Source organism: Parus major, chromosome 1 (assembly GCF_001522545.3).
Source record: "Parus major isolate Abel chromosome 1, Parus_major1.1, whole genome shotgun sequence".
Lineage (NCBI taxonomy): Eukaryota > Metazoa > Chordata > Aves > Passeriformes > Paridae > Parus > Parus major.
The window spans coordinates 80494402-80506199 of NC_031768.1; the positions used below are offsets into that span (position 1 = coordinate 80494402).

The window sequence follows — 11798 nt, forward strand, 5'->3', positions numbered from 1 at the left end:
GGCGGTGTCCCGGCGGTGTCCCGGCGGTGTCCCGGCGGTGTCCCGGCGGTGTCCCGGCGGTGTCCCGGCGGTGTCCCGGCGGTGTCCCGGCTGCCCGCGGCCAGGAGCGCCCGCCGCAGCGCGGTATCCCCCGCCCGCCTGCTCGCGGAGGCTGCGGAGCCTCCCGGAGCTTTCCCGGGCGCTGCCCTCCGTCCCGGCCGTGCCCCAGCCAGGTGCCGCGCCCGATTCCATGCGGAAAGAGCGGAGCTGGCCGAGGGGATCTGCGGCAGCTCGGGACTCCGCCGGGAGCTTCACCGCCAAAGTTTCTTTCCCAGGCGAATGGCAGGATCCCTGTCCTCCCCACGGGCATGGATTTCCTCAAACAAAACCCAGCTTGTTTCTCGGGACAGAGTTCCCGAGTCAGCACGCAACTCCTCTCACGGCGTCTCGTCGGCAGATTACTATTATTCAAAAGACGAGAAAACTACAATATTTTATTACCGTTGTAAATGGATATGCGAACTTATTGTAAAAGAAAAACATTTTTCTGGGAGGATCGTGAACCAAAGTACTTCAATAAATGCTTTTTTTCTCCTATTTGTTTCTTAGCTGAAATATCCAGGCAATGCTCAGAACAAATTTATGTATCTGTTTAAATCCCTTTAATTTGGTTTTCTGCTTTCTTAAATTGTACCCTTGAGGTTTAAATCTGGCTAAATCCCACTTTCTTCATTGGAACTGATGGACTAAATTTACATGGAGCTAATCTAGGGAGTAAAATGTTCAGGCTTTGGCTTTGGACCACATTTGAACTGAAAGAAGACAACATTGTTATTTTTTTTCTCTTTTGTTTTTATTGTTCTCGGTTTATTTGTTTTATGCTGCTTCCTGTTTTTTTAAGGCAAAGGACCAAATATTTCTGCTAAAAAGGAAAAAGGAAAACTTGTTATATTGCAACCTGTCTCATTTTCCCCTGACACACCTGTGATTTCTGTTCCTCTCTTCCAGTTCTTTCTGTGTTCGGTTTATGTGCCAATGTGCACAGAGAAGATTAACATCCCCATAGGTCCCTGTGGAGGCATGTGCCTCTCTGTCAAAAGAAGATGTGAACCTGTTTTAAAAGAATTTGGGTTTGCCTGGCCAGACAGCCTAAACTGCAGCAAATTCCCACCCCAGAATGATCACAACCACATGTGCATGGAGGGCCCAGGAGACGAAGAGGTTCCCCTTCACAGCAAGACCTCCTTGCAGCCTGGAGAAGAGTGCCACGGCATGGGATCTAACTCAGATCAGTACATTTGGGTGAAGAGAAGCTTGAGCTGTGTCCTGAAGTGTGGCTACGATGCCGGTCTCTACAGCAGGTCAGCTAAGGAATTCACAGATATCTGGATGGCCATATGGGCCAGCCTTTGCTTCATCTCGACTGCCTTCACAGTCCTGACCTTCCTGATTGATTCATCCAGATTTTCCTACCCGGAGCGGCCAATCATATTTTTGAGCATGTGCTACAATATTTATAGCATTGCTTATATTGTGAGGCTAACTGTGGGCCGGGAAAGGATATCCTGTGATTTTGAAGAGGCAGCAGAACCTGTTCTTATCCAAGAAGGTCTTAAGAACACAGGATGTGCGATAATTTTCTTGCTGATGTACTTTTTCGGGATGGCTAGCTCCATCTGGTGGGTTATTCTGACACTGACATGGTTTCTGGCTGCGGGACTCAAGTGGGGCCACGAAGCAATCGAAATGCACAGCTCCTATTTCCACATCGCAGCCTGGGCCATCCCGGCGGTGAAGACCATCGTCATTTTGATTATGAGACTTGTAGATGCAGACGAGCTCACCGGCCTCTGCTATGTTGGGAACCAGAACCTGGATGCGCTGACAGGCTTTGTTGTGGCTCCACTTTTTACCTACCTGGTCATTGGGACTTTATTCATCGCAGCAGGACTCGTGGCCTTATTTAAAATCCGGTCTAATCTCCAGAAAGACGGAACTAAAACTGACAAACTGGAAAGACTGATGGTCAAAATTGGGGTCTTTTCAGTGCTGTACACTGTCCCAGCAACGTGTGTCATCGCCTGTTATTTCTATGAAATCTCCAACTGGGCCATTTTCCGCTATTCAGCTGATGATTCCAATATGGCAGTGGAGATGCTCAAAATTTTCATGTCCCTTCTGGTAGGTATTACATCAGGTATGTGGATCTGGTCAGCCAAAACTCTGCACACGTGGCAGAAGTGCTCCAACAGACTGGTGAACTCAGGGAAAGTGAAACGGGAGAAGAGAGCAGACGGTTGGGTGAAACCTGGGAAAGGGAACGAGACTGTGGTATGAGAAAAGGACAGCATCCTGCTGGTCTTACTGCTCTCCTGTGAAGGACTGATCATGTGTAAGCTTTGCTGTATAAATGTTGGGAGTAGGGGAGCAATTATACAACCTGTCTCTGGGGATGGGAGAAAAAAAAAGCCTTAAAGAATAAACAGCAAAAAGATCATGCTGCAGATACAATAGCCATAAACCATGCTGCCCAAAATAGGAGAGCCCGGGGAGGCTTTAAAAGCTGTGAAATACCCAAACATGTTATCTTCCTTTTTTTTTTTTTTTATTAAAGCAGGATGCAATTACTGAAGTCTTGAAGTCTTTAGAAATGGAGGCGCTTTATCCCATAGCTGTGGGATGAGGTTTTTCCTTTCATCATCTTACAGCTGATGGAGGAAAGGCAGGCCAGGGCCAAATTCTGGGCTTAAAAAGAGTCCAGTTACCAAGTTACCAGAAGATGCAGGGCCCTAGACCTCAGTCAGATGTCTTCTTCCTGACTTGAGCATTGAGAAGGAAGCACTTGATGAGGATTCTGTCCTTATGCCCTGGGGAATTCTTGTGTTCCAATACACTGTACAATTCAGTCAGGGATCATGTCCTGAAACAAAAAGCAAATGGACTTTCCAGGTCCTTGCCGTGATGAGTAGGATTTAGTGAGGTATTAGTGAGGATGACTTTTCAGTCCTCTAATGGCCTAATAATAATTTTGACTCATTCTTTTTGCCATTTATAACCTGGTCCAAATGGAGAGTTGATTCTGCCTTGTGGGAATTTGAACCTCCCTATGTTTCTTCCCACCTCAGTTATTCTGTGGGTCTATCAATATTTATAAAATCTAAAAGCTTTACTCAAGGCCATCCTCAGAAGCAGAGGAATCAGGTCACAGTGGGAAACTGCATATGGTCTTCTGCATCTATTATCATTATCCATCTGCCTCCAATTCCTGCCCCTTCAGGTGCTCCTGCTATTTCTAGCAGACCACTTTATTCTGCTGCATTTATTAGCTTTAAAAAGTCTTAACTATACAGTGTTCCTTCCTCTGGGAAAGAGAAAAGTTATTTGAAGGTACCTTCAAACAATACCATGTTTCTCCAAACAAACTTACTTGTCTTTCTCTGCAGACTCATTGCATGAAGCAATTAAGTCTTAATGGATTTCATTCAGTGTGATGGTATCTCCTCTGTAGACGCCAGTCTACGGAGAAGTAAAATGTTAAGTTCCTTGGCAACCTCGTGTTCACACAGATCAGTTGTGTAATTATGTGTGTCAGATGCAATTAAAAGAACATTCTCAGTCCGTGACATTGCAGTACAGCTGACAGCTTCACAACGATGCTTCAATTGCTCACTGACAGCTATGGAGACTTTATTTTAATGTATATTTATACACCAAATGTGAGCAGGCATTCAGTCCTCAGGAGCAACAAAGATCTTTCCAGTTTTTGTAGAGGGATCCAAGAAATCAAACTTCTTGGTGAATAATGTTGTTTCAAAGAAACCACTGCATTTTCTTATTCTGTTATTTGAGGAGGCACCAGCTTGTGCTTGTGGGAAGCTGAATGTAATGTCAGGGAATTGTAAGAAAGGTGATGCAAATACAGATATCCTAGAAGCACTTAAGAGAACACTGTTATGATGCTCTAGCCCTTTGAAACACATTTGGTTTTATCTATGTGCCCCAAGCTTTTGCTTCCTTTGTTTGTGTGGAACCTGATCAGCTGCAGAGCATCCCCCTGGTGCTCCAACTCCCATGATCTTCCAGGGCAGCTGAGAGCAGATGCTGCTTTATTAAAGTACTTGCTTTCCACACAGGTGCCCATGTGCTTTGCAAACCACAGTTCACTCCAGCTCTGGAAGTGAGCACTAATCTGTCCCAGAAGCATGTATTGTTTCAATGTCAGTGTCGAAACATGTGCTAGAGAATGTTTTTTTAGTTTTACAAACAAAATCCAGACCCCAAACAAGCCCTAATGGCAGTCTTTGCGGTTGGGCTCCCTCTCCAGCAGAACAAGTGACAACTTGACACATTCTGCTCAAGACACACAAGCACTGTCTTGGCCAACACCACATTCCAGCTGGGCCTTTTCACCCTCTCCATAAAGTCTCTCACTGTTAGTGTTGTGTTTGGATCTGGTTATTTCTTTGTGGACAAGGAGTTTTGCAAGTGTGAGATCTTCAGATGGCTGAGCTTCTCCATCATGCAGTCTTTCTGCTGGTGCAGTGAGGAATGTAAAGTCAGCAGCTTTATGTTGGCTTTCAAGGAGCGAGGATGCATTCTGACCCTTTTTTTGTAACCTAGTGTTTGGCTGTGCCAAGGTGTCACTTGTTCACTCAGGGTGTGCTTCACTCTGAAACACTTTGGATACTCTCCTGGCCAATAAGACCCATGTTTGAGCAGACTGATTCAATAAATGGCATTTTTATCCTTGTTATGTACACAGAGTGAATGTTAAATAGTGCCTTTTTATCAAATCCTTGCACCTCTGCCTGTGACCCTGTGAACTATTGACAGAGGGCTGTCCCTGGTGATGTAAGACACAGTGAGTTGGATGAGGATGGCAGTGTGTAACCCTAAGAGGGACCCGGAGGGATATTCCATTAAAGCATGTGAGGGATTCAAGTGCTATGGGAAAGAGTTGGGCTGAGGGGAGGCACCAGCTACTGTGTCTGAAGAGACATCTTTCCCCAGCAACTGGGGGAACGCTGTACTGACCCAAAGTGAAATTAGTGGTTGCATCAATTAAACCCTTCCACTGATGTATTAACCCACATGTATTTGTCTGGCTCCGTGCTGGGGCTGGCTAAGTGGGAAGACACAGCAGACAGCCTGAAAACTGGGGCTTGCGAAGAGCCGAGCATCAGCAACTCCAAGTTCTCTTGTTTCAACATTGTTAGGAGCTTAAAGCCAAAACCCGCGTGACTAATCCTGTCTCGGAAGTGCAGTTGCTGTGGTTATACAACCAGAAACTTTGCAGGCGTTTCCTTGGATTGCGCAGTCCCTGCTCCCATCTCCCCCCTCAGCTCTTGGCACTGCAGGTTTCAGAAGCGTCTGCCAGAGAGGTACAAGCTTAGCTCTTGCATTAAACAGACAAGTTAGCTTCTTTCTCTGAATTTTAAGGAAATAGACGCTGATTATTTTGGGGTGTACAGAAAATATATCTACTTCGATGTATGTACTGTAAATTTCTAATTTATCACTGTAAAAAAACCAAAACAACTTTGCTATTTAATTTTTATATCAAAATAAAACCTTAACCTCTGTGGATAACTAAAGAATTCCTGGCAGCCTTCACATTTTTGGTGAGTTTGTTTCTTGAATAGGCTTCAGCATTGTTGGAAGTGCTTTTTTCCCCCTGAAGGAAGAAGGACTGAAATACTCATGCTTTGGTGAAAGGATGCTTTGAATGGGTTAATCCAGCATAGTTTGGATGTATTAACTGAGAACAAGACATTGTTGGGCAAGAGTCAAAGTATGTTCACGTTTCTGCACATGGGGTGGACAGAAACCCTTTCAGAGACAGCACACACGTCCTGGGTGCTGGCTGGGGCTGCAGCGGGAGCTTTGCTGCTGTGGGAGCATGTCCTCAAATCCCAGCTGGAAGGCAGTACAGAAACACAGCCCACTGCTGCTCTGGCACTGCTGTGAGGTGGCTCCTGAGAAGAGCAGCACCTCCTGTAAGGCTCCTTTTCTTTCAGGTGTCATGGAATACATGCATCCAAAGTGTGAGCGTTCCGACATGGAGTGTTCAGTGCAGGAGGGCAGTGTCACCACCGGTCTGTTCTGTATATGGCAACTATTAGTGGCTTTTGGAAGGGAAAAATCATCTTAGTAACCTGCTTGAAATGAGTTCGTTCCTGTGGGTGATTTCAGTGATTTCAACCCTTCAGAGGAGAGATTCAGTTGAATGTCTACATTTTCTAGCAATGGTTTGCTACAAACTTGAGCTTATTCATGCTCTACTTTTCATTCCTGTTTGTAATTTCTGTTCACAGTTGTGATGTATGGGGACAGCAAGGAGTTGCTTTCTGTGTGCATCCCTCACCAGTTTCTTTTGACACTGATAGAACAGCATGCAATCTTAATTGTTTAAACCCACTTAATAGTCTCCATCATGAAACAATCCGTGTGTGGGATTATTTAATTAGCAGAATGTTATTCTAGTAAGAGCCTAAATCAGACTAGAGTGGATAATAGTGAGGGTGTGCTATAAAAAAGAGTAGCAACTATCACCTGTGTATCTGTAGCTAATCAAGTTTTGAAGAGCAGCATCTAAAACTGGTAATTATGAGGGATTTGCTCATGCCTTTGGCAGCTCATCATTGTAATGTTTTCAGGCTGATGATTAATGTGATCTCTCAAACTTATCCTAATGAGTCTGTAATAAAGCTACTGTTAACTGTAACAAACATAAAAGAGCTTCTGGGGGAAGGAGCAGGATCTCCCTCTTGTTCATACTACCTGAAAATCTCAGGTGTGGCATTCAGGATGGTGTTGGCTGCTCCAGGTCTCATGGGTGTTAGCCTTCACACAGATCCCTCACAGATCATCAGGTGTCTCAGAGCATCACCTATGAAGTGACCATGGATTGCTGGAGTGGCTGTGAATGGAGAGCAAGCTCCCCAAGCCACAGAGATGACAAATCCACTCAGGTTTGCCCAAGTATCTTGAGGGAAGTATCTGTGTGCAATGCTCACAAAAAGTTAGCCTTTATGAGGACTAATTTTGTGGTTGTTTGGATATTTAGGCCTGGGGTTTTTTTACTTGGTTGTTTTTTTCTTTTTTTTTCTTTTTCTTTTCTTTTTTTTTTTTTTTATAGCATTGTCTTTAAAGAAAGCAAATGTTAGGGAGTTTGTAGAGAAGGAGGCCAGAGTTGTGCTGCCAGCAATCAGGAGCAGCTTAAGCTCCAGTAATGTGAAAATACAGTATCATCAAGTCCCTGGCTTCAGTGGTGGTTCCCACCACACCTCCTCCATCCTCAGCCACTCATTCCCATAATGGTGCCACATTTCAGCTCCTCCTTCACTTTTCCAGTGCAACTACTTGTAGTATGGTGCAGGCATCATCCTGCAGAGCTGCTTCCCGAGCCCTCTTGCACCATCTCCCCCATCAGGCCACAGCTGTGCCTACCTGCGAGGTTGTAGGAACGGGAGAGAGCAAAGTGACAACTTTGCTGGCCTGGCCACTTCCAGCTTCCCCAGCCTCAACTGAAATAGCAAAGCCTTCAGTAGGGCTGTTGGTAACTCCCTCATTCTTTAACCGGGATGACTGAGGCCAGATGTGAACTGCTCACCTATAGGTGAATGCCCCATTACACAGCCCCACAGCAGCTGTGTTGCTGATGCTCCATAGTGCCCTTTTCAGCATGCTTGGACTAATTGGCTCATAATATAGACCAGGAGTCTGCAGCCCATTTCTCAATCTAGGATGGCTTAACTGGCCTGCCAGACTCTGGTGTAACTTCTGTACAGAGCAAAGCCTCTCTGTGCTTGCAAATCCAACGCTGGCCGCAACAGAAATGAGGCAGAGCACGGTCCTGGCTGGAACAGGGTCATGCAGTCCTGCTGCCCCTCACCAAGAGGAATGGGTGCAGGTCAGACAGCTGATGCTGAGCTGGTGCAATAGATCCCATATCACTATTTCCTGCAGCTGGGAAATGATTTCTGACCAGAGGTCCTGCACATCCTGGCAGACTCCAGCTGTTGTAACAGCTTTGTGTTGTTAGCAACCAGATGTTTTGTTTTATGCTCTGGGAACAGCCTACCAAACAGTCACCACAGGGCTGGAAGAGCACAAAGGTGGCTCAGAGGGCAGCAGCAGCAAATGAGGACTCACACGCTAAGGTATCACAGAGAAACTGTTGTTTTCTTTTCCTAGTTTTTTCTGGGGAGCAGGGACATCCTGAGTGCCAGATGTTAGGTACAACACCACAGAAAACAGGTTAAATGCCAAAGACAAATATTATTGCACCAGAAAGTTTACTGTAATTTATAGCTTTCATTTTCTTGTTGTGTTTTCTTCCAAAAGGGAAAGTGCTTATTAATTAGATCCACTTGGAGGGCTCAGAAAATGGATACTTAAATATTGTCCATTTTTAAATCAAAGGTTTAAAACATTAAAGATAACCAAAATAAAACAAAAAAACCGAACAATTACCCATGGCTTGTCAATACACTGGCAATATGAATATCTTCATCTTATATTTCCATCAGTGTTTAGCTAGTTTCCTGTCTGGTTTTTTCATTTCCTGAGCTTACTCTGAGGAAGGGGAAAACATCCGTCCTGCAAAATAGATGCAAATCATTCAGCAGACTGCTTCTGCTTCTACAATATTAAATTTAAAAATATTACTATGCAGAGAAACAGCCTGACAGTAAATGTTTCAATGGATGAAGTGTTTTCTTCCAAAGCAGCTCAGAGGTACTCTCACTCAAGTCCTTGGTAAGGATTGATAAGCAGAGTGCCATGGAAAAGCAGAAATTCGGTTTTTCAGGGATTTTTCTTGCACTCGAAGGTCTTCTGCCCTGCAGCGAGGAATGGATGACATCTAGTGGCAGCTGCAGCCTGGTCCCAGCTGCTCGAAGCCTTTCCCAGCCCTGCCCTCCACTCGTGTCAAGGAGCAGGGCAGGTACCTCAGCTACTGATGGTGAAGGCTTTGTCCAGCAGCACATTCTACCAGCTCTGGGCTATACATTGTGGTTGGTACCAAGAGCATCAGCTAAGAAAATCACAAGCTCACCCCCTGTTTAATAAATTGAATGATGTTAGATTAGATATTAGGAAGAAATTCTTCATTGTGGTGGGTTTGAGGCTCTGGAAGAAGTTGCCCAGAGAAGCTGTGGATGCCCTATCCCCGGCAATGTTCAAGGCCTGGCTGGATGCATCTTGGAGCACCCTGCTCTAGTGGAAGGTGTCTGCCCATGGCAGTGGGTGTGGAACTAAATGGTCTTTAAGGTCCCTTCCAACTCAAACCATTCAATGATTCTATTAATCTCTCCTTGTTCAGCCCTGGGCTTAAGGCTGACATGATTACAGGAGGGTTGATAACAGTGCTCATGGAGAAATAAACCAGACCTGGTAAAGTAGCATGGCAAAAGAGCCAATGGGACGTAGTCCCCTGCTGTGGTGAGGAAAGCTGCTCTTGGCAGAAGCCAGCAGCACATATAGTCCAAAAAGTTTATTTGAAAGATTTAACACAATCTCTTCCTTGGCCTCACACTAGTTATGTTTATAAGAAGAAGCCCTGGGGGACCACAGCAGAAAAGAAAGGCTCCAGCCTGGGCTGACAGCCTTGCTTCTTTCTGCTGCCATTTGGCAGTGGTGGGAAGGGCTGTCAGCCCCAAAAAGAAAGCATAAAGCATTTGCAGAGTCATGCACAAGAGACCTGCAAAACAACTGTACATCTTGAAAGGAGGGGTGCAGGAGAGGCCTGGAGATGGGGAAGAAGCTTCTCAGAGCAGGAGGGAATATGTATGTATGTATGTATGTATTAAACCAAAAAAATCAGCTGAAGAGGCCCCAGCATATGAAAGTTATGACAAAAAATAATACCATTCCACTCACAAAACAATCATGTTGCTACAGCTGTGGCCTGAGCAGAGCCAAAAGAAATGAGGAGCCATCCATACCTCCCCTGAGAATGCTTTTATAACCAAAGCAGGGAAAGGGGCAGAGCTTATTCTGAGACACCAGTAATTCACCCTGTCAGCATCAGCAGAGCCAGCCATCAGTTTGTCATGGGATGATCTGGGTTTCAGTTTTGGGAGTTCTCAAAGCCCCTCCTCCTAGGGAGCAGCGTCTGCTTCTGCCAGAGCCCTGCCACCTTCGGGATGCACCAGGACACTGCACAGAGCCTCGCCGCTTCTTCCCCCTCTTCTCAGAATATCAGGTGCTTTTTACTTATTTCAGCTGTGAAAAGTTAAGTCTGAGGGACACAGCCCCCAGCCCAGTCCTCCTTTTTTTGTGTGGCGTTTCCAGTAGCTGCTCTCTGCAGCCCCATGACTCCCTGCCTCAGCCTGGGCTCCCACCAGGAGTTTGCAGTCACAAATCTGCTACTAAATCTAAATCTGCTGCTGAGTGGGGGGATTGACCCAGACATGGTGAACTGGGAGGGAGTAGGATTCAGCAGCTGCCATGGCTATTGGGACATGAGTGATAAGACAAGGGGAAATGGCCTTAAATTGCACCTGTCGGGGTTTAGATCGTGTATTAGGAAAAATTTGTTTGATTCCTCATTGTTAGACCCTGAAAGAAGCTTTCCAGGGAAAGTCACCATCCCTCAAAGTGTTTAAATGATGTGAAGAAGAACCTAACTAACCTCCAGGGGACAGAAGAAAAACTAAGAAGTCTGGGAATCTGTTGGTCCAAAAAAGCACACAGAGGAGGGTAAGCAGGAGAAGAATCTCCATGTGAATAGATTCACAGCAAAAACGGAACCTGGCACTTCGCATCCCATTCCCTATTGCACCTGTTGGCTCATCACCTCACACCTAAGGAAGGAATCAGAGTTGTTCCACAAGAGGTAAAGAATTTGCCTTATTGAAAAAGGAGTAATGCAAAGTGCTTTCTCTATCCAACTTCTCTAGTTCCTCTATGAATCTAAACACAAATTTGGCTAAGAATCTTTTTTAACTGAAGCAGACACACACAGAGACATCCCTTAGAATCTCTGTTCTCAAGGGCTGGAAAACAAACTGGGGCTGATCCCCATAGGGCAAAGGCTGGAGGAAGATATCTGAGAGAAGAAAGAAGAGCAGCATGGAAGGAGAGCCCCAAGGTGCCCCAGAGTGTGGGCAGATGTCTGTCCCAGGCCAGCCATGGCTGCTGTGCACTCCCACAGGGCTGACAGCAAAGGGACAGCACACCACACCCCCAGGGTGAGGGCTGTTTAAACTAATCTGGGAGCACTGCACAAAGCAGATGGGGCTGCACCCAGGTCTTGGCAGAGCTGAAGGGTCAGTAGGTGCCAGCAGAGTAAAAAACCAAGTGCAAAGGACTTTCAATGAATGCAGCCATTTGCCAAGTGAATGTCTATGCACAGCTGATCAGGGAATCATGAAATCATTTGGATTGGAAGAGACCCTTAAGATCATCAAGTCCAGCTATAAGCCTAACACCCTTTATCTATTTTTTATGGCTTAATGTTCTAATATATTCTCACATTAACAAGAACACTTAAAGCTGGCAATTGAATAGGGCAACATTACCATTGCATCTTAATCTGATACTGATGTACTGCCAGTTTCAAGCCACTAGCTCAGGTTCCTCCTCTTTGATACTTTAAACTACCTAAAATCTTCTGAGAGTGAGGGGAAGTGGTTTTGGCTCTGACTAGAATGTATAAATTAAATGCTCTGAGGGCTACCTTGGTTCTGGGAGCTCTACCTGCAATTCAGAAGAACCCCATGAATCCAGATTTCTATAGTTTTAATTTATGATGGAAATGAAGAATTTCTGTGGGGAAGGGAAGGGAAGGGAAGGGAAGGGAAGGGAAGGGAAGG

The 11798-nt window shown here is 45.5% G+C and overlaps 1 protein-coding gene across 1 annotated transcript; it reads left to right on the top strand.

Moving 5' to 3' along the window:
• The first annotated feature begins 917 nt into the window (after window positions 1-917).
• FZD4 (frizzled class receptor 4) lies at window positions 918-5592 on the top strand. Its single transcript, XM_015645084.3, has one exon. It carries the CDS (start codon window positions 1015-1017, stop codon window positions 2314-2316), a length of 1302 nt encoding a protein of 433 aa, XP_015500570.1. The 5' UTR covers window positions 918-1014; the 3' UTR covers window positions 2317-5592.
• The last annotated feature ends 6206 nt before the right edge of the window (window positions 5593-11798 follow it).

What these genes read in the sequence shown, in the direction of transcription:
- FZD4 (XM_015645084.3), top strand. Translation starts at nt 1,015, where the DNA reads ATGTGCACAGAGAAGATTAACATCCCCATAGGTCCCTGTGGAGGCATG.